This window comes from Salvelinus fontinalis, chromosome 34 (genome assembly GCF_029448725.1).
Source record: "Salvelinus fontinalis isolate EN_2023a chromosome 34, ASM2944872v1, whole genome shotgun sequence".
Classification (NCBI taxonomy): domain Eukaryota; kingdom Metazoa; phylum Chordata; class Actinopteri; order Salmoniformes; family Salmonidae; genus Salvelinus; species Salvelinus fontinalis.
This window is the reverse complement of record NC_074698.1, coordinates 39,024,630-39,045,356: the sequence shown is the minus strand read 5'-3', so window position 1 is coordinate 39,045,356 and position 20,727 is coordinate 39,024,630. Positions and strand designations below refer to the sequence as shown.

At 43.5% G+C, this 20,727-nt stretch overlaps 1 protein-coding gene across 1 annotated transcript in view; it reads left to right on the top strand.

The window, feature by feature from the left end:
* The first annotated feature begins 4,034 nt into the window (after positions 1-4,034).
* LOC129833877 (ras-related protein Rab-26-like) overlaps positions 4,035-20,727 on the top strand; it is a 101,834-nt gene continuing 85,141 nt past the window's right edge. The window contains exons 1-2 of the mRNA XM_055898722.1: positions 4,035-4,888; positions 11,774-11,884. Coding sequence (XP_055754697.1) covers positions 4,694-4,888; positions 11,774-11,884 — 306 coding nt within the window. The 5' untranslated portion in view covers positions 4,035-4,693. The remainder of the gene's footprint in view (positions 4,889-11,773; positions 11,885-20,727) is intronic.

The following is a 20,727-nucleotide window of genomic DNA, read 5'->3' as shown; positions in this document are numbered from 1 at the left end:
ATCTCTCTCTCGCTCTCTCTCTCTCTCTCTCTCACTCTCCATCTCTATCTCTCTATCTCTCTCTATCTCTCTCTCTATCTCTCTCTATCTCTCTCTCTCTATCTCCTATCTCTCTCTCTCTCTCCATCTCTCTCTCTCTCTCTCTCTCTCTCCATCTCTCCATCTCTCTCCATCTCTCTCTCCATCTCTCTCTCCATCTCTCTCCTCTCTCCTCTCTCTCTCTCTCTCTCTCTCTCTCTCTCTCTCTCTCTCTCTCTCTCTCTCTCTCTCTCTCTCTCTCTCTCTCTCTCTCTCTCCCTCTCCCTCCTCCCAACCTCGTTCTACCTTTTTCTGTATTCGAAGGGTCCCAATCGACATGGGGCTGATATGTCCCTGGTAATCTTTGTTCTCTCTGTCCCTGGTAATCTTTGTTCTCTCTGTCCCTGGTAATCTTTATTCTCTCTGTCCCTGGTAATCTATGTTCTCTCTGTCCCTGGTAATCTTTGTTCTCTCTGTCCCTGGTAATCTTTGTTCTCTCTGTCCCTGGTAATCTTTGTTCTCTCTGTCCCTGGTAATCTTTGTTCTCTCTGTCCCTGGTAATCTTTGTTCTCTCTGTCCCTGGTAATCTTTATTCTCTCTGTCCCTGGTAATCTTTGTTCTCTCTGTCCCTGGTCATCTTTGTTCTCTCTGTCCCTGGTCCTCTTTGTTCTCTCTGTCCCTGGTAATCTTTATTCTCTCTGTCCCTGGTAATCTTTGTTCTCTCTGTCCCTGGTAATCTTTATTCTCTCTGTCCCTGGTAATCTTTGTTCTCTCTGTCCCTGGTAATCTTTGTTCTCTCTGTCCCTGGTAATCTTTATTCTCTCTGTCCCTGGTAATCTTTGTTCTCTCTGTCCCTGGTAATCTTTGTTCTCTCTGTCCCTGGTAATCTTTATTCTCTCTGTCCCTGGTAATCTTTGTTCTCTCTGTCCCTGGTAATATTTGTTCTCTCTGTCCACTTCAAGACACCCAAGGAATAGAATGAGCTAGAGAAGGAGGGAGAGAGTGAGTGCCCGGCAGTCCAGTGGTGGTCACCCTGCCAAGTACTGACTGAGAGTCGTAGGAGAGGGGCGTGCACTGGCAGGATGCCCCTCGGCCCTTGCAGCACTTGGTGCTGTAGGGGCAGCTGAGGGAGTGAGTGAAGTGAGTGAAGGTTAAAATGCTACCCCTCCCCCCTCCCCCCCCAACACTTGCTAGGTCTTTGGGTGGGGTGGGTGGGTGAGCGGCTGGCCCGGGCGGCTGCAGGGCCCTTCAAGCACCTCTTAACCCACGCTCAGGGCACCTGACCCTTGGTAAACTTACACATGCCTGGGGCTCTCTGGACGTAGATGGACGTGCTGTGTGTTGTGACCCCGAGCGTGTTCTGACCTCACAGCAACGGGTATGGCACACTGCCCCTATGTCCCCCATCACTTCTAAATCAACGTTTCTAGTACCCAAGCACCTGACCAAAGACCTGCTGGTATTAGTTATTGTAGAAAACACCTGGGTTCAATTACAATTTGAAATATTTCAAATACTCTTTGAGTTTGCTTTAGCCTGCCTAGAGTGCCATATGGGCGGGATCTGCACCAGTCAAGCTCAATCAAGAACAGATAATGAATTTTAAATGATTTAAAATATTGTTTGGACCCAGGTCTGATGTTTCAGGGTGTTGGTGGTGATTTGAGATATTGTCATGGTGATTTGAGATATTGTCATGGTGATTTGAGATATTGTCATGGGCAACACTTCACGCCCAAGGTGTGGCTAGTGTGATGTTAAACTGTGGGCGTAATGACGTTGATGAAATCCTACAGTAATTAGAACAACATTTGGACGGCTAAATAACATTATACTGCTAACATCTGCAGGGACATAAAAGGAAGATCATAGTATTATCTGTGGCGTGTTTTTATTCATTTGAGCACAAACAACATAATGTTGTGTCCCAGTTATCACATCGATCTCAAAATGAAATAAAAACATGACACTCAAGCTCGTCTCTTAAACTCTAAGGAGTTGTGCACACGCATGCTGAAACACATGGACACACATGGCAGTTAAACGCCTGTATTCAGGAGCACACTCACAAGTCATATTGAACCCGCCTTGACAAGGCTGTTCATTTCTCTATGAGCATGGATGAATTCCAGGCCGCTCTTTTTTCCTCATCCCTCCTTTCCTCCTTGCCTCTAAAATGTCCAGCTGTTCCAAGTGGAGACAGCTGCGTTTGGAGTGGAACCAATCAGCTGTCAGAGGAAAGAGAGGGGTGACGGAGAGGTGGGGGATGAGGGTTTAGGGGGTGAGTGGGGCAAGAGGGGGATGTGGTCCCAGGGAGATGCCTCTGGCTCTGTCCCCCTCTCTGAGGTAGTGGTGGGGGAGGGAGAGGGTGGTGTGTTGGAGCAAGGGAGGGTGGAGGTCTAAAAATGCTGACAGACAGCAGTTTTGGGGCCAAGGAGAGGTGGGCCTGGCTGCCAGCTGTCCTTGTGCGTCCAGCCAGTCCCTCTTGTCCCTCTCACTAGACCGTTGAGTTGGGCAGCAGGGTCAACTCACTGGTTTGACCATTAAAATGTCTCCTGAGTCCATAAGAAGTATGAACTTTACTTCTTTATTTCTATGAGTGCTGGGGTGTTGTCTGTCTGTCTGTCTGTCTGTCTGTCTGTCTGTCTGTCTGTCTGTCTGTGTGTGTGTGTGTGTGTGTGTGTGTGTGTGTGTGTGTGTGTGTGTGTGTGCGTGCGTGCGTGCGTGTGTGTGTGGAGAAAATGTCAAGACAGACAGACCGATCACCTTTTTGAACAGAGCTAAGTAATGCAAAGAAAACATTAAGAACATAGTAACGGAGGTGAAAAAGCACTAAATCACGTGTATGACTTTTCAATAGATGCGCCTGTTCATTTGTCTGTGATATGCCATTAGCTTTCCCATTGTTTTAACATTGTGATGCCTCGAGCAACAACAACAAAAATACTAAACATATTAATGTGAAATGAAAATAAAGTGAACATGAACGTGCTAATTGAGTGGTCTTTCTTTTGCCCTTCCAATTCCAAATGTAATGTCTGGCCTGTAGCGCTCTCTGGTGGCGCTTTACTAAAATCACATTCAAATCATTGTAAAACTTCAATAGACTGATTCTAATGCCCAATCAACAATACAATCATAGTTTATCAGGTGCAGTCTTCATTGTTCCAACTGTATTAAGTTATCATGCAGATATAACGTGGTTAACAGATCCATGGCTCTGCGTGGTAGTCTAGGATACAGTCTGAACACAGTTGATGTTGAAATAGCATGACTGGTGTGCAGGTAAACGTTGAGCACTAATTAAATTCTTATATTCGGGATGAATTTAGGTCTGTGGATTACGTTATCTTGGTTTTTGAGTAAAGAAAATACTTGCGAAATGTGTGTCTGCTTATTCAAAAAGTTGTGTTGGTTATTAACATAGGAAACACAGCAAATGGGTACCACCTTGACTTTGAATTATTGTTCAGATGTGAATTTACATATGCATTCATGTTGAATAGCCATAGACTAATGAACTGAATCACTTCGAGTTAGACCACCGTGCTGCGCATGTGCAGTGTTAAAGCAAATTCCTTTCCATTCAAGAAATGTAGGCTACAGCCAGCTGGTAGTTACCACAGCCACAAAGTCATAATTATGGCCATACCTCGCCTATTTCTACAATGTATATTCTTAAAACCTGATTTTAACCCTAACCCTAACCTTTAAATAAAACCAAAAATACCAAAATACAATTTTTACGATAGGCCTATAGCCAATTTGACTTTGTGGCTGTGGTAACGCGCCTCGATACCCCAGAAGAACAAGAACAATAGTCATTGTTCACTCACTGGCATAGGGGCATGTGTGCATAGTTAACTGATTGATTCTTTATGAACATTTTAAAATTATTACTCTTGTCATCCCAAGAACTGGTAGTACTGGTCTACTTTACTGACTCATAACAACAATTGGCCACTTAACGCGTGCATACGAGGAAAAACTATGAGTTTGAAAGATAATTAATAAGAATTGTTTGTTTTAAAAAACGTATACTGTTTTAGCCTAAACAGCTCAGTATTGCTCCACTTTACAGATAGCCGGTGGATTTATTTGAAAGGGCAGCGGGCGCTTTCCATGGTGCTGAATGGCTGTTAAAATGCAGCGTTCCTTTGAAAGGGTTTCATAATTCCTACAAGCAGCCTGCGAAATGTTGTCCAGCAGCGCTCAAAACTTCGCTTTTCTTCTCGCTCACCGCACACGCTCGAAAGGTGGAGTTTGTTAGTGCGTTGCTTGAGAACCCCGGCTGCCCGTGGCTATTGGAAAAGGCTGCTGAAATCCCAGTCTCCTCATTGGCAATGCAAAAGCAGGAGGGACCGGAACAAGAAGAGCGCAAGTCACCTGTGTTTCGTGAGGTAGCCTAGCAGTGTGGTTTTTGCTCTACAGAGAGAAGACGCAATTCAAACCGTTCACTCGTTGTATTGTGACATGAGAAAAGTGTCGCTAGCCATGATTTCAACGTGCAGGTGAAACCGGAAAGGGTGTTTTTTGTTTCAGTCCAACTGCACAACTTCTAAAACAAAAACCAATAATTCATCTTGTTTATCGTGCGCGAGCGCTCAAATATTTCGCGCCACTCTCTCAAACGTCACACTTCCTCAAAAACTCTAAACTGTTTGGAGTGAAAAAAATGTCCCGCAAAAAGGCGGGTAAGTGCAAAAACGGCAACAGCAGCCCGATGACAGGCAGCCCCACCGGAAAACAGAACGGGAAAACTGGGAAGAGCACCGCAGGGACGGGGAGCGTGGTGCAGGCGAACGGTATGGTTCATCCGAGCAGACCCTCACTCAGCAACAGCAGCGAGTTTTATGACATCGCATTCAAGGTAAATGCACCTGAGCATTATGCTATGATAGCCCTTATTTGTAAATAATAACATTAGGTAACTTTATTATTTTATCTCAGTAAATTACTAGTTTGTGGCTACACATGACCGGTTGATGGGCTACACATGACCGGTTGATGGGCTACACATGACCGGTTGATGGGCTACACATGACCGGTTGATGGGCCACAGATAATAAATGTAATGTGAATGTGCATCAAGCAAGTAGGCCTAGACCTAGGTTAGCCTACATGTTTGAAAGGACTAATGAGTTGTAAACATTATGTTGTGTATAACTTTAATCACCACAATGACCTTTTGTGTTCACTTTGCCAAGCCTGGGGTGTTTTACAAGACCACAAAACACTCATTCATCAAACTGAGCTAATGCCTCTGCCACAGCTGTGTCACTAAAGACAATCAGTAGCACCTCAGCAACCAATGAAGGTCACATATGGGACCAAGAGCCAACACATCTCATAATGTATTCTCTATTTGGCAGTTTTCTGTGTACTAGTGAAGCCGTATAGTCTTAAGGCTAATCAACAGGTTGTGATGGGTATCAATTCATCCTGTCCCTGCTTCAAAGTTCTCTCTCTTCCTTACACCATCTCTCTCTGTCTCTCTTCCTTACACCATCTCTCTCTGTCTCTCTTCCTTACCCCATCTCTCTCTGTCTCTCTTCCTTACCCCATCTCTCTCTCTCTCTCTTACTTACCCCATCTCTCTCTCTCTCTCTTACTTACCCCATCTCTCTCTCTCTCTCTTACTTACCCCATCTCTCTCTCTCTCTTACTTACCCCATCTCGCTCTCTCTCTCTTCCTTACCCCATCTCGCTCTCTCTCTCTTCCTTACCCCATCTCTCTCTGTCTCTCTTCCTTACCCCATCTCTCTCTGTCTCTCTTCCTTACCCCATCTCTCTCTGTCTCTTCCTTACCCCATCTCTCTCTCTCTCTTCCTTACCCCATCTTTCTCTCTCTCTCTTCCTTACCCCATCTCTCTCTGTCTCTCTTCCTTACCCCATCTCTCTCTGTCTCTCTTCCTTACCCCATCTCTCTCTCTCTCTCTTCCTTACCCCATCTCTCTCTGTCTCTCTTCCTTACCCCATCTCTCTCTGTCTCTCTTCCTTACCCCATCTCTCTCTGTCTATCTTCCTTACCCCATCTCTCTCTGTCTCTTCCTTACCCCATCTCTCTCTGTCTCTTCCCCCTCTCTCTCTCTCTCTTCCTTACCCCATCTTTCTCTCTCTCTCTTCCTTACCCCATCTCTCTCTGTCTCTCTTCCTTACACCATCTCTCTCTGTCTCTCTTCCTTACACCATCTCTCTCTCTCTCTTCCTTACCCCATCTCTCTCTGTCTCTCTTCCTTACCCCATCTCTCTCTCTTTCTCTCTCTCTTTCCCTTTCTGTGCCATGCCTAAATGTGTTGCTAAACTCTCATCCCCCTGGCTGTCCTTCTGGTGTTGTCTGTCTTTGAAGTGACTGTTTGATGTGATGACTTGTTTTCTGTTTTTCACATATCTCTGAGTATTGGAAATATTGTATTCCCTGCTGAGTGTCATTTCTCTACTACATATACCTCTGAATGTAGCCTATCTTTTTCCACACACATGTATTTTAGGAAGAGCCAACTGATTAAACAAAGGGAAGCCGTGGTTATTAGGAAGAGCCAACTGATTAAACAAAGGGAAGCCGTGGTTATTAGGAAGAGCCAACTGATTGAACAAAGGGAAGCAGTGGTTATTAGGAAGAGCCAACTGATTAAACAAAGGGAAGCCGTGGTTATTAGGAAGAGCCAACTGATTAAACAAAGGGAAGCAGTGGTTATTAGGAAGAGCCAACTGATTAAACAAAGGGAAGCAGTGGTTATTAGGAAGAGCCAACTGATTAAACAAAGGGAAGCCGTGGTTATTAGGAAGAGCCAACTGATTAAACAAAGGGAAGCCGTGGTTATTAGGAAGAGCCAACTGATTAAACAAAGGGAGGCCGTGGTTATTAGAAAGAGCCAACTGATTAAACAAAGGGAAGCCGTGGTTATTAGGAAGAGCCAACTGATTAAACAAAGGGAAGCAGTGGTTATTAGGAAGAGCCAACTGATTAAACAAAGGGAAGCCGTGGTTATTAGGAAGAGCCAACTGATTAAACAAAGGGAAGCCGTGGTTATTAGGAAGAGCCAACTGATTAAACAAAGGGAAGCAGTGGTTATTAGGAAGAGCCAACTGATTAAACAAAGGGAAGCCGTGGTTATTAGGAAGAGCCAACTGATTAAACAAAGGGAAGCAGTGGTTATTAGGAAGAGCCAACTGATTAAACAAAGGGAAGCCGTGGTTATTAGGAAGAGCCAACTGATTAAACAAAGGGAAGCAGTGGTTATTAGGAAGAGCCAACTGATTAAACAAAGGGAAGCCGTGGTTATTAGGAAGAGCCAACTGATTAAACAAAGGGAAGCCGTGGTTATTAGGAAGAGCCAACTGATTAAACAAAGGGAAGCCGTGGTTATTAGGAAGAGCCAACTGATTAAACAAAGGGAAGCCGTGGTTATTAGGAAGAGCCAACTGATTAAACAAAGGGAAGCCGTGGTTATTAGGAAGAGCCAACTGATTAAACAAAGGGAAGCAGTGGTTATTAGGAAGAGCCAACTGATTAAACAAAGGGAAGCAGTGGTTATTAGGAAGAGCCAACTGATTAAACAAAGGGAAGCCGTGGTTATTAGGAAGAGACAACTGATTAAACAAAGGGAAGCAGTGGTTATTAGAAAGAGCCAACTGATTAAACAAAGGGAAGCAGTGGTTATTAGGAAGAGCCAACTGATTAAACAAAGGGAAGCCGTGGTTATTAGGAAGAGCCAACTGATTAAACAAAGGGAAGCAGTGGTTATTAGGAAGAGCCAACTGATTAAACAAAGGGAAGCCGTGGTTATTAGGAAGAGCCAACTGATTAAACAAAGGGAAGCAGTGGTTATTAGGAAGAGCCAACTGATTAAACAAAGGGAAGCCGTGGTTATTAGGAAGAGCCAACTGATTAAACAAAGGGAAGCAGTGGTTATTAGGAAGAGCCAACTGATTAAACAAAGGGAAGCAGTGGTTATTAGGAAGAGCCAACTGATTAAACAAAGGGAAGCCGTGGTTATTAGGAAGAGCCAACTGATTAAACAAAGGGAAGCCGTGGTTATTAGAAACAGCCAACTGATTAAACAAAGGGAAGCCGTGGTTATTAGGAAGAGCCAACTGATTAAACAAAGGGAAGCAGTGGTTATTAGGAAGAGCCAACTGATTAAACAAAGGGAAGCCGTGGTTATTAGAAAGAGCCAACTGATTAAACAAAGGGAAGCCGTGGTTATTAGGAAGAGCCAATTGATTAAACAAAGGGAAGCCGTGGTTATTAGGAAGAGCCAACTGATTAAACAAAGGGAAGCCGTGGTTATTAGGAAGAGCCAACTGATTAAACAAAGGGAAGCCGTGGTTATTAGGAAGAGCCAACTGATTAAACAAAGGGAAGCCGTGGTTATTAGGAAGAGCCAACTGATTAAACAAAGGGAAGCCGTGGTTATTAGGAAGAGCCAACTGATTAAACAAAGGGAAGCCGTGGTTATTAGGAAGAGCCAACTGATTAAACAAAGGGAAGCAGTGGTTATTAGGAAGAGCCAACTGATTAAACAAAGGGAAGCCGTGGTTATTAGGAAGAGCCAACTGATTAAACAAAGGGAAGCAGTGGTTATTAGGAAGAGCCAACTGATTAAACAAAGGGAAGCAGTGGTTATTAGGAAGAGCCAACTGATTAAACAAAGGGAAGCCGTGGTTATTAGGAAGAGACAACTGATTAAACAAAGGGAAGCAGTGGTTATTAGAAAGAGCCAACTGATTAAACAAAGGGAAGCAGTGGTTATTAGGAAGAGCCAACTGATTAAACAAAGGGAAGCAGTGGTTATTAGGAAGAGCCAACATGGTTTCTACCAATCCCCATCCTGTTGATGAGTCACTGTTAGTTAGGTTGTCTGAATGGTAGTCTATTTCTCTGATTTGCTCCATTAAGAGTGAGGATACTGAACCAAAATATAAACGCAACATGTAAAGTGTTGGTCTCATGTTTCATGAGCTGAAATAAAAGATCCCTGTTAGTGAGCATTTCGCCTTTGCCAAGATAATCCGTCCACCTGACTGTTGTGGCATATCAATAAGCTGATTAAACCACATGTTCATTACACAGGTGCACCTTCTGCTGGGGACAATATTAGGTCAACGTTGTGAACAGTGTCCCATGGTGGCAGTGGGGTTATGGTATGGGCAGGCATAAACTACAGACAACAAGAGCAATTGCATTTTATCAATGGCAATTTGAAAGCACAGAGATTCAGTGACGAGATCCTGAGGCCCATTGTTGTACCATTCATCTGCCACCATCACCTCATGTTTCAGCTTGATAATGCATGGCCCTATGTCAAATGAATCTGTACACCAATCCTGGAAGACTGAAACTGTCCCAGTTCTTCCATAGCCTGAATACTCATCAGACATGTCACCCATTGAGCATGTTTGGGATGCTCTGGATCAATATGTACGACAGCGTGTTTCAGTTCCCGCCAATATCCAGCAACTTGGCACAGCTATTGAAGAGGAGTGAGACAACATTCCACAGGCCACAATCAACAGCCTGATCAACTCTTTGCCAAGGAGAAGTTTTGCGCTGCACGAGGCAAACGGTGGTCACACCAGATACTGACTGGTTTTCTGATCCACGCCCCTACCCTTTTTAAAGGTATCTGTGACCAACAGATGCATATCTGTATTCCCAGTCATGTGAAACCCATAGATTAGGGCCTAATGAAATGTATTTCAATTGACTGATTTCCTTATATGAACTGTAACTCATTGAAATTGGTTGCATTTTAATATTTCTGTTCAGTTTTGAAGGAGCATGCAATTGGCATGCTGACTGCAGGAATGTCCAACCGGTCTCACAACCCTTCATTGTTTTAGTCAGTTAGAAATGTGGCAGCTCTTGAAAAGGATAGGCCTAGAGCAACAACCCAACCCCTGGAGAGAGTTGCAGATTTACAAAATGCAGAGGCTGTCATTCAATTTGGCACCCTTGAGACTATTACCCAGAAATACTTTTACAGTGGAGCTCATTTGTAGCATTTCATACATTGCTCACCTCAGTTGAGCTCACAAGCATTATGCCAACTGTAGGCTGTTCATTACATCATTCAAGCCCAAAACTGAGAGAGCCTTAAAGGATCACTTCACTTAAACTGTATTTAGATATTTTGGTCATTATTCCACTGTTAATACATTCCCAAAACAATGTGCATGTCACAAGATAGAGCACTTTCAGTACAGAGCACAAACTATGATGAAGATGTGTTCAGTTTTTGAGTGATATCAGTTGAAACAACAGCTAAAACCAGTGGGGGGAAAAACTCCTAACACCAATGTTCTTCCTTCCAATCACTGACTCAAACTTTAGAGAGAAGTTTGTTTTCTATGTGCTGAGGGAAACTCTGCTCATAGACACTGAGAGTGAAACCACAGCGTTTTCCAGTCAGTTTACTGGGCCCCGAATGAGATGTAGCCTGCACCCTACAAAAGGGTTTGATTTGCGGAGCGCCATTGGATCCGCAGTTGTATTTCAGCATATGAGGAGTGTGCAGCAGCTGGCGGCCTGGGAGAGCCTGGTTTATTACAGCTGATCTGTGCTGAGGCAGCGGCCATATGTCACTCACCGTACACTCTGTAGAGCAGCGCATAGTCTGTAGAGCAGCGCATAGTCTGGGAGATGATTAACAGAGGAGAAACAGGCCACTTCACTTCCTGCTCTATTCACTCTGCCTGGGTCTGTTTAAAATACTGCTGTTTTAAGAGGGAGACAGAGAGTAAAAAACAGGAGAGGATGAAAGAACAGAGGAGGAGATGAGAGGGGAAGAGAGAAGAGGGGTAGATAAGGATAAGAGAGAATGTGGGAACAGGAGAGAAGATTAGAGGAATGAAGATGCCTCTGAGATTTTTTTAAACCTGACCTGGCTAGATCTCTACTGCATCTATCCCTCCATCACCCCTCCACTATCCATCCTTTCCTCCTCCCCTCCTGGGATGACATGATAATACTTCAGGCTGCCCCTGTGGTCCCCCAGCTAACCTGATTACACTAAACACATCAACTCTTTAACGTCATTAGGCCCCGGAAAAAGAGGAATGTGTGCAGCAGGACCCCCTGTGTGCACGCACGCACACGCACAGGCACAGAATTCAGTATTGCTATCTGGCCAAAATTAAGAGGGGAACCTAATTTCCAGATGCCCAGTCACACTCTCATCTCTACTGGCCCAACACCAACATGTTGAGACAGGGAGCTTAATCCATTTATCATAATCAAGGTTTAATGAGAATCTGATAATAATTCTGAACAAAACAAATGACCAGATAATGCAATAATGTCTAGGTGACTTCCTTATGGCCACTTGTGTTCCTGATGTCTACCTGTGTTATTATGTGACTTTGGGTCGGCCTCTTAAGTGAATGGAGTTATCATGGTGGTCTGGCTAGAGGTCTGATATCTCCTGTAGTGAACATAGCCATTGTGTACAGCAGTGATTCTTAACTAACCTGGAGTATGGCTGTAACAACGCGGCTGTAACAACGCGCTGGAACACACCAATATGTTGTGACCAGGGACATTATGAGGGAGGAGATTGGGGGTTGTGCTGAAATACTATTGGACTGTTTTGTCTCTCTGAGGAAGTGTGCTGTAACCTGTCATGTTCAGTTTGTCCTTGTTACATTGAGACAACGGGAATGTTCACTTACTGTTTGACCTTCCTTTGTGCAGCTTTGTGGGATGTGTGTTAAAACCCCTTTCATTCAGTTTGTCCCTCTTGCTGTGCTGTAGGTGATGCTGGTGGGAGACTCCGGGGTGGGGAAGACCTGTCTGCTGGTGCGCTTCAAAGACGGAGCCTTCCTGGCAGGAAGCTTCATCTCTACTGTGGGCATCGATTTCAGGGTGAGTGGGGATGGATAATACATGGACACACACACGCACACGTTTCTATAAAAAGGGTAACATTCAATCAGTGTCCTTCATACCTCATATTTGTATATAAAATGGGTCCATTCCTGGCTGAACTTTTTAATAGATTTTTTCCAGAACAGAGCTTTTCCTGTGTCTTTAAGCCCTGCGGCTGGAAGTGTTTCCTCTGTGGATACCCGTCTCTCTGGAAGACATATCGATTCTTAAATTAGTTTGACATGCTTTCATTTAGGAACCTTCCCCTGCTGATTGGCATCTCCTCTCCTGTGCCACATTCACGGCCCCCCATGGGCAGAGAGAAATACATCTAGGAATGAGTCTGGGTTCTGGAATTTAATTCCAATGAGTCTGGGGAGGGGGGGGGGGGTTGTTTGTGTGTGTGTCAGTGGAGGCTGCTGAGGGGAGGACGGCTGATAATAATGGCTGGAATGGAGTGATATGTTTGAAGTATTTGATACCATTCCACCTATACTGTTCCAGCCATTACCACGAGCCCGTCCTCCCCAATTAAGGTGCCACCAACCTCCTGTGGTGTGTGTTTGTGTATCTATTGGCGTGTATGTGTGCCTGTATTTGTGCACGTGCGTGCACATGTGTGTTGTTCCTGGTTGGTTTTAGAGGTCGACCGATTATGATTTTTCAACGCCGATACCGTTTTATTGGAGGACCAAAAAAAAGCCGATACAGATTAATCGTCCGATTTTTATTTTATTTATTTGTAATAATGACTATTACAACAATACTGAATGAACACTTATTTTAACTTAATATAATACATCAATAAAATCAATTTAGCTTCAAATAAATAATGAAACATGTTCAATTTGGTTTAAATAATGCAAAAACAAAGTGTTGGAGAAGAAAGTAAAAGTGCAATATGTGCCATGTAAGAAAGCGAACGTTTAAGTTCCTTGCTCAGAACATGAGAACATATGAAAGCTGGTGGTTCCTTTTAACATGAGTCTTCAATATTCCCAGGTAAGAAGTTTTAGGTTGTAGTTATTATAGGAATTATAGGACTATTTCTCTCTATACAATTTGTATTTCATATACCTTTGACTATTGGATGTTCTTATAGGCACTATACTATTGCCAGTGTAACAATGTAACAGTATAGCTTGCGTCCCTCTCCTCGCTCCTATCTGGGCTCGAACCAGGAACACATCGACAACAGCCACCCTCGAAGCAGCATTACCCATGCAGAGCAAGGGGAACAAATACTCCAAGTCTCAGAGCGAGTGACGTTTGAAACGCTATTAGCGCTAACCCCGCTAACTAGCTAGCCATTTCACATCGGTTACACCAGCCTAATCTCAGGAGTTGAAAGGCTTGAAGTCATAAACAGAGCAATGCTTGAAGCACAACGAAGAGCTGCTGGCAAAACGCACGAAAGTGCTGTTTGAATGAATGCTTACAAGCCTGCTGCTGCCTACCATCGCTCAGTCAGACTGCTCTATCAAATCATTTCTGTGTGTTATTATGTTATAACATAATAACACACAGAAATACGAGCCTTAGGTCATTAATATGGTCGAATCTGTAAACTATCCTCTCAAACAAAACGTTTATTCTTTCAGTGAAATACGGAAGCGTTACGTATTTTATCTAACAAGTGGCTATCCATAAGTCTAAATATTCCTGTTACATTGCACAACCTTCAATGTTATGTCATAATTATGTAAAATTCTGGCAAATTAGGCGGCCCAAACTGTTGCATATACCCTGACTCTGCGTGCAATGAACGTAAGAGAAGTGACACAATTTCACCTGGTTAATATTGCCTGCTAACCTGGATTTCTTTTAGCTAAATATGCAGGTTTAAAAATATATACTTCTGGGTATTAATTTTAAGAAAGGCATTGATGTTTATGGTTAGGTACACATTGGAGCAACGATGCGAACCGCATCGATTATATGCAACGCAAGACACGCTAGATAAACTAGTAATATCATCAACCATGTGTAGTTAACTAGTGATTATGATTGATTGATTTATTGTTTTTTTATAAGATAAGTTTAATGCTAGCTAGCAACTTACCTTGGCTTACTGCATTCGCGTAACAGGCAGGCTCCTCGTGGAGTGCAATGTAATCAGGTGGTTAGAGCGTTGGACTAGTTAACTGTAAGGTTGCAAGATTGAATCCCCCGAGCTGACAAGGTAAAAATCTGTCATTTTGTCCCTGAATGAGGCAGTTAACCCACCTTTCCTAGGCCGTCATTGAAAATAAGAATGTGTTCTTAACTGACTTGCCTAGTTAAATAAAGATTAAATAAAGGTGTAAAAAAAAAATATATAGGCCAAATCGGTGTCCAAAAATACCGATTCCAGATTGTTATGAAAACTTGAAATCAGCCCTAATTAATCGTCCATTCCGATTAATCGGTCGACCTCTAGTTGGTTTCTCCTTCATTGTATTCATGTATTGCTTCTTGATGTAATACTACAGCACTGCTTTTGTTCATCTCTTTTCAGTACGTTTAACTGCAGACTCTATAGACTCAAGGCTAGTGCAAGCTATAGCCCTTAAAGCCTTTCCTTTAGAGAGGTCACACATGCTGTAGCATTATCTGACTAGCCACAGCGGCTCTGAACTCCTAACAGAAAGGCTTACTGCCTCGTCTGCTCATGTCATATTGATTGGTTATTTAATTGTGTTGCTGCGCTGTGAGACCCTCCTGATTACGTTTTCACCCTCAAGGTTCTCCCTGGCTCTCCTCTGCATGGCCTCTTGGTAAACCGTTCCTCTACTGGATCTCGTCCAGCTTGTAAAACCTTTGTGATTCACACCATAAAACCTTCCCGTTCAATCCTATTAAATCAATTATATTTCATTTCCATTATATTTCAAATTCTTTGTCATTATTATCCTCAAGGTTCTCCCTGGCTCCCCTCTGCATGGCCTCTTGTACCAGTACAACAGTTGATCTACAGCAGGGATCATCAACTAGATTCATCCAGCGTGTAAATCCTTTGCGATTCACACCAAAGAAATTGAATGAATATAACTGATATTCAAGTAATTATATTTCTATGTTTCACTATTTTTCATAAAATGGTCACAGTTGTGGCTTTTGTTGATTCTCATACTGCATGAACCTAGATATAGCAGGCATAGAACATTCATATCTCTACTGGGCCCCACCGTTTCTGCACCACAAGTGGTATTCTATATGTCATTTCATGCTGTAGAAACCATTCCCTCTGGCCATGTTAGTGCCTTCTCCATATACTATCATAATGCGTTGCAGGACTTGGTAAAAGCAATCATAACTTATGTATCAGCCTCTATGTTGGCTTTAAGTATGGGATGGATGTGTGTCTATGGTCTAAGTATGTGTGTTTATGCAGGACAGAAAGAAGGGTATAAAATCTATCATTATCAGTAAATGTGGCAGAAGGCCGTCCACGGGGGGTTTACCTTGCTGCGATTGGCTGAAAGGGCTGGTCCCAAATGCCTGGTCCCAAATGCCACCCTATTCCCTACACAGTACACTGCTTTTGTCCATAGGGCTCTGGTCAAAGGTAGTGCTCTATGTAGGGTATCGGGTGCCATGCTGGACACAGACCAGGAGATTGCTCTGTGCTTGATTGCTCTGGCCTCTGGAGTGCCTGGATCATGACAGACCCCGTAAATGATTTCTCAGCCTCCCGTCAGCAGGTCATGGACAGCGTCAGCAGGTCATGGACAGCGTCGGCAGGCCATGGACAGCGGCTCTGAATGGGAGGTGTGTGTCTGGAACCATAGTGTGTGTGTGGGTGTAAATTACTTTAGACTTGTGCTATTGAAATGTTTTCAGTTGAGCTCCCAGAGACCTGGTGAAATGGACTTCTGATGCTTTCTTCATCTCACAGTTCAATGGCGTTCGTAGCAATTTGCATTATGTATCAGATAGCTTCTTCAGGGAGGGATATGTCTCCTTTTGTAACATAAAAACACACACACGTAGACAGACGCGCGTACAAACGCAGACAAACAAACATGCACAAACACACACACACATACATCTGTCATTTTAATAAAACATACTGGTGGAAATACTTTCCTATGTAACAGTAACTTTTAAATAGACCAGGAAGACACAGCTGTACATTGCACTAGTTCAACCACATACTGACCCAAATCTGTATCAATAGGTTGTGTTTCCATGACGACATCACAGCATTGAGCGGTTATATAGAGGTCTACTGAGTGGCTCAGTTCTCTTATCTTACAGAAGACCTCAGCAACAAACTTCAGAGTGAATTAATCTGCTGTTCTAGAACTTTGTAAAGACTTAAGTTGTCATATCTCCTCTAGAATTTCAACATCTCTGCTGTTCGGGAATGTCTTTGAGTCACATCCTTGTTCCTCCAGGAAGGGCAGGTGTAGAGAAATGCACCCAGGGACCCAGGATGTCGATGGGCATGGAGATTGTGGGAATGGTCCTGGGAGTCATAGGATTAATCACCACCATTGTAGTGTGTGCACTCCCCACCTGGATGGAGACTGCCTTCATAGCAGCTAACCTTGTCACCACGGAGGAGGTCTGGGACGGCCTGTGGATGAGCTGTGTGAAAAGGACCACCAGCCAGATTCAGTGTGAGGTCTACGACTCCATGCCAAGCTCCGCATGGAGCTCCAACCTGCAGGCCACCAGAGCCATGACCATCATGGCTATTATCCTGGGGTTTCTGGGAGTCCTGGTCTCCATGGTCGGGCACAAGACCACCAACTACATTAAGGGCAAGATATCCAGGTTGATCATTATAACAGGAATATTCTTCATCCTGGCCGGAATTCTCATCCTCATTCCTGTCTCCTGGAAGGCCGGGGCAATCCTCAGCGGCTCCTCCAATGAGTTGACCGGAGAGAAGAGGGAACTGGGGGGAGCGCTCTACTTCGGCTGGGGGGCTGCAGCCTTTCTCCTGATTGGAGGGGCCATACTTAGCAGAGCTCTGTATACAATCTACCTACCATATCCCCATATTGTTTTTATTTACTTTTCTGCTCTTTTGCACACAAGTATCTCTACAGGCCAGCAGCATACCACCCTGCATACCACTGCTGGCTTGCTTCTGAAGCTAAGCAGGGTTGGTCCTGGTCAGTCCCTGGATGGGAGACCAGATGCTGCTGGAAGTGGTGTTGGAGGGCCAGTAGGAGGCACTTTTTCCTCTGGTCTAAAAAATATCCCAATGCCCCAGGGCAGTGATTGGGGACACTGTCCTGTATAGGGTGCCGTCTTTCGGATGGGACGTTAAACGGGTGTCCTGACTCTCTGAGGTCATTAAAGATCCCATGGCACTTATCGTAAGAGTAGGGGTGTTAACCCCGGTGTCCTGGCTAAATTCCCAAAGACCCTCAGACCCTCATCATGGTCACCTAATAATCCCCAGTTTACAATTGGCTCATTCATCCCCCTCCTCTCCCCTGTAACTATTCCCCAGGTCGTTGCTGCAAATGAGAACGTGTTCTCAGTCAACTTACCTGGTAAAATAACGGTTAAATAAAAAAACTTTTAAAAAACTTGCACATCATCTGCTCATCTATCACTCCAGTGTTAATCTGCTAAACTGAAATTACTTCGCTACTAAGGCCTATCTATTGCCTTACCTCCTCACGCCATTTGCACACACTTTCCAGTATATAGACTTACTTTTTTTTCTATTGTGTTATTGACTGTACGCTTGTTTATTCCATGTGTAACTCTGTGTTGTTGTTTGTGTTCCACTGCTTTGCTTTATCTTGGCCAGGTTGCAGTTGTAAATGAGAACTTGTTCTCAGCTAGCCTACCTGGTTAAATAAATATGGAACAGAGGTCAAGTGGAACAGAGGTCGCGGCCATCACCACGGGGGTCATAGGATGGATAATCTCCATGGTGACCTGGGCATGTGCTTTAGGAATGTTAGACCTTCTGCAATACAGAAGGAAACTGATTTTATCCTTCTCCTCCTTCTCCATTATGCTCGGGCTGATATTATTTTTAGGGCTGATATTCTTCCTCTACAGATCAAAGTGCACTAACTGCATCAAGAGGAATCCGTCTAAAGCCGAAGTGATTAACTTTGTCGGACTATTGTTCATCATGGCTGGTTTAACCCAGCAGATCTTTACCTCCATTGTTGCCTTCGACTTGACACAAAACTTGGACCCTGACAACTTCCTGCAGAGTAACGGCCTTATGTTTTCAGCTGAACCCATTAGGTGGGCAGCTTCAATGCTTCTGATAGGAGGGACTATACTCTGCTGCTGCTTTAAAAAGAAAATATTGAAGAAAGAAAAGCAGAAGTTGACAATTGACTACTGTATTGACCTAAATCGTGTCCTACATGATCTTTATTTATCTTTACCGTACCACTTCTGTGTTTGTGAATCTGAGAGCAGCAAAAAGTTGTAAGCAATTAGATGATTGGTGATGGATATGCTTCATGGTCTGTACCCACACTGGACCCTGCAGGGTAAGATTGCCCACCACTTGTCTTGACTCTTGAAAGGTAGATGTAAGCATGTTGTATAGGGCACACTGAGGTGGGATGTTTTATACGTGGTGGAACTGACACCAAAATCAATTGCTTTTCCATTATTATGAATAATACATGTTATTAGTCAACTCCTTTGCTGTCTCTTAACATAACTTGTTCATTGGGTGGAACTATGTACTTCCTCATAGCTCAGGGGTTGTTCCTGGACAGGGATAACATGTCTCTTCAAGGTGTAGCTGTAGACACTGGGGGTTTTAGTTGATCACACGGATGTATATTGAACTAGTTGTTAAGCTATGTGGGTATGACTCTCTCTCTCTCCAACTGTATCACCCTCTCCCCATTCTATATTTCCCTTTTTTCTCTTTCCTACCTCCCTGACTCTCCCTGTATCCCTCCATTATGTAACTGTTGCCCCTCTAGTGCTCCAGTGTCAGGGCTGGGTCCATGTCCAGCAACTCAATATTAAGAAGGTGTTCCTAATGTTTGGTATACTTGATTTGTTCTGCCTCTTTAAGAGCAGAATGTTGACTAATGTTCAACATTCATTTAAATGTTGGTATATTTTTGTTGTGGTTATATAAGCTTGTTTCAGCTCCTATTTTCTATTGGTTTAGGAACAGGCATACGCTCCCAGGAGGGTTATGTTTTGGTTTGGTTACATAAGAGAGAGAGACACAATTAAGTCACTGCATCAATCAGTGTTTTTTATTTTATTCATTAATTTCTTATATAATCTGCATACTTCGTTAGGAACATACAAAAATCTGTTATTGACGAGGAAGAGAGAGGCAGTGGCTGCTGCAGCTGCCTGGCACATTTTCAATAGGAAAGACAACATTTCAATGATTGTCGTTCGTATAATTAATTTTCCTTTATGAAATAGGTTATCAAACTACTCATGTGACAGCGAATGAAAAGATGAAGAGTGAGGGGGGTGGGCTCTTCTAGTCCATATTTAGTCTCAACTGTGGTTGCTGGGGCAATGTTTTTGCAGCGAGGTTAAAACTGGTTTCTGGTTTCAAGCCCTTGTTATTAGGAAGAATGCTAGGTGCATAATGTGTCCAGATTTGACCTGATTCTAGGCACTTTATGATGCGTCTCCGATTTCCACATGGTTTATTAGTCACCAGATTGCCATTTCCACATAACATGGTGTGTATGTTTGCATTTTTGCAAGCGAAAGTGCAATATTCCAATGAGAGAAATTGGAGGAAGCTAAGTCATTGTGTATGCATCTGAGGCTCTCCAACCACATGTCTCTCTCTCTCTCTGAGTTCGGTTAGTCTGTTGTCTCACCAAAGCACGTCAATCAATCACTTTATGGACAGACTCAGAGTTGGTCCAGATGTGAACAATATGCATTAGACTGTCAGACGCTCTAGTCAGGCTCATCAACTCTGTTACCCACAGATACAAGCAATCAACGTTTCAACCCATCAATATCAATGTGCTGCACACACACACACACACACACACACACAGTGTTTTCCTCACATTGTGATTGTTCTCATCCATCATTGTCTGAGAGTTGAAACAGTCACTTCACTTCAGTTATTCTCCAGATTGCTCTTTGGATATTTATATATCTCATTGCTGAGAATAATATGTGTGAGGAGGAGTGGAAGACGGTGTCACTGTTGTTGACTCCCCAAAGATACTGGTGGGGAAATGGAATCATACAGTATCTCATCAACAGCAGTAAATCCCATGGCAACTCATTACAGCAGAGAGAAACTATACCGTCTTGCTGAATTTGATCAATTTAGCTTGGTCTAACTGGTATTTGTTCAGTACAAATCAGGATATAAATAGCATGTTTTATTTGAAATATTTTAGAAGCATTTGATTTAGTTTGTCTGGTATAATGGAACCAATAAAACAGTCCTATCAGGTAAGCTAAATCAAGCGCACCTAAAATATTTCAAAGAAAACAACTAATTTAAAATGTTCAACCCAAGTCTGCACTCAGTGCACCGAATACTATCAACATTAGCATTTACCCTTACATGTCTTCAACTTGAGCGAGAGGAGATGATAATTTCCATGACAACCAATATTCCCATGACAACCACAATGGGTCAAGGAAATGTCCCCATTGGATGCCAACCAACAGCGGTGGGTGCGTACGTCCTCTTAAAAGGCATTGAGGGAAAGGAAGGATGAGAGCATGAAAAGACACAAAAGGGAGAGGTGGAGAGCAGATTGTATAGAGCAATATCCTGTTTCTCTCCTCTTCTCCTTCTCTCCTCCTCTTCTCCTTCCAAGCCAAATAACAACCTCTTCTGATGGGCTCTATGTTTATTACTGATTTGTTGTTGAGCGTCAGAAAGACTCTCGCTCTCCCTCCCTCCC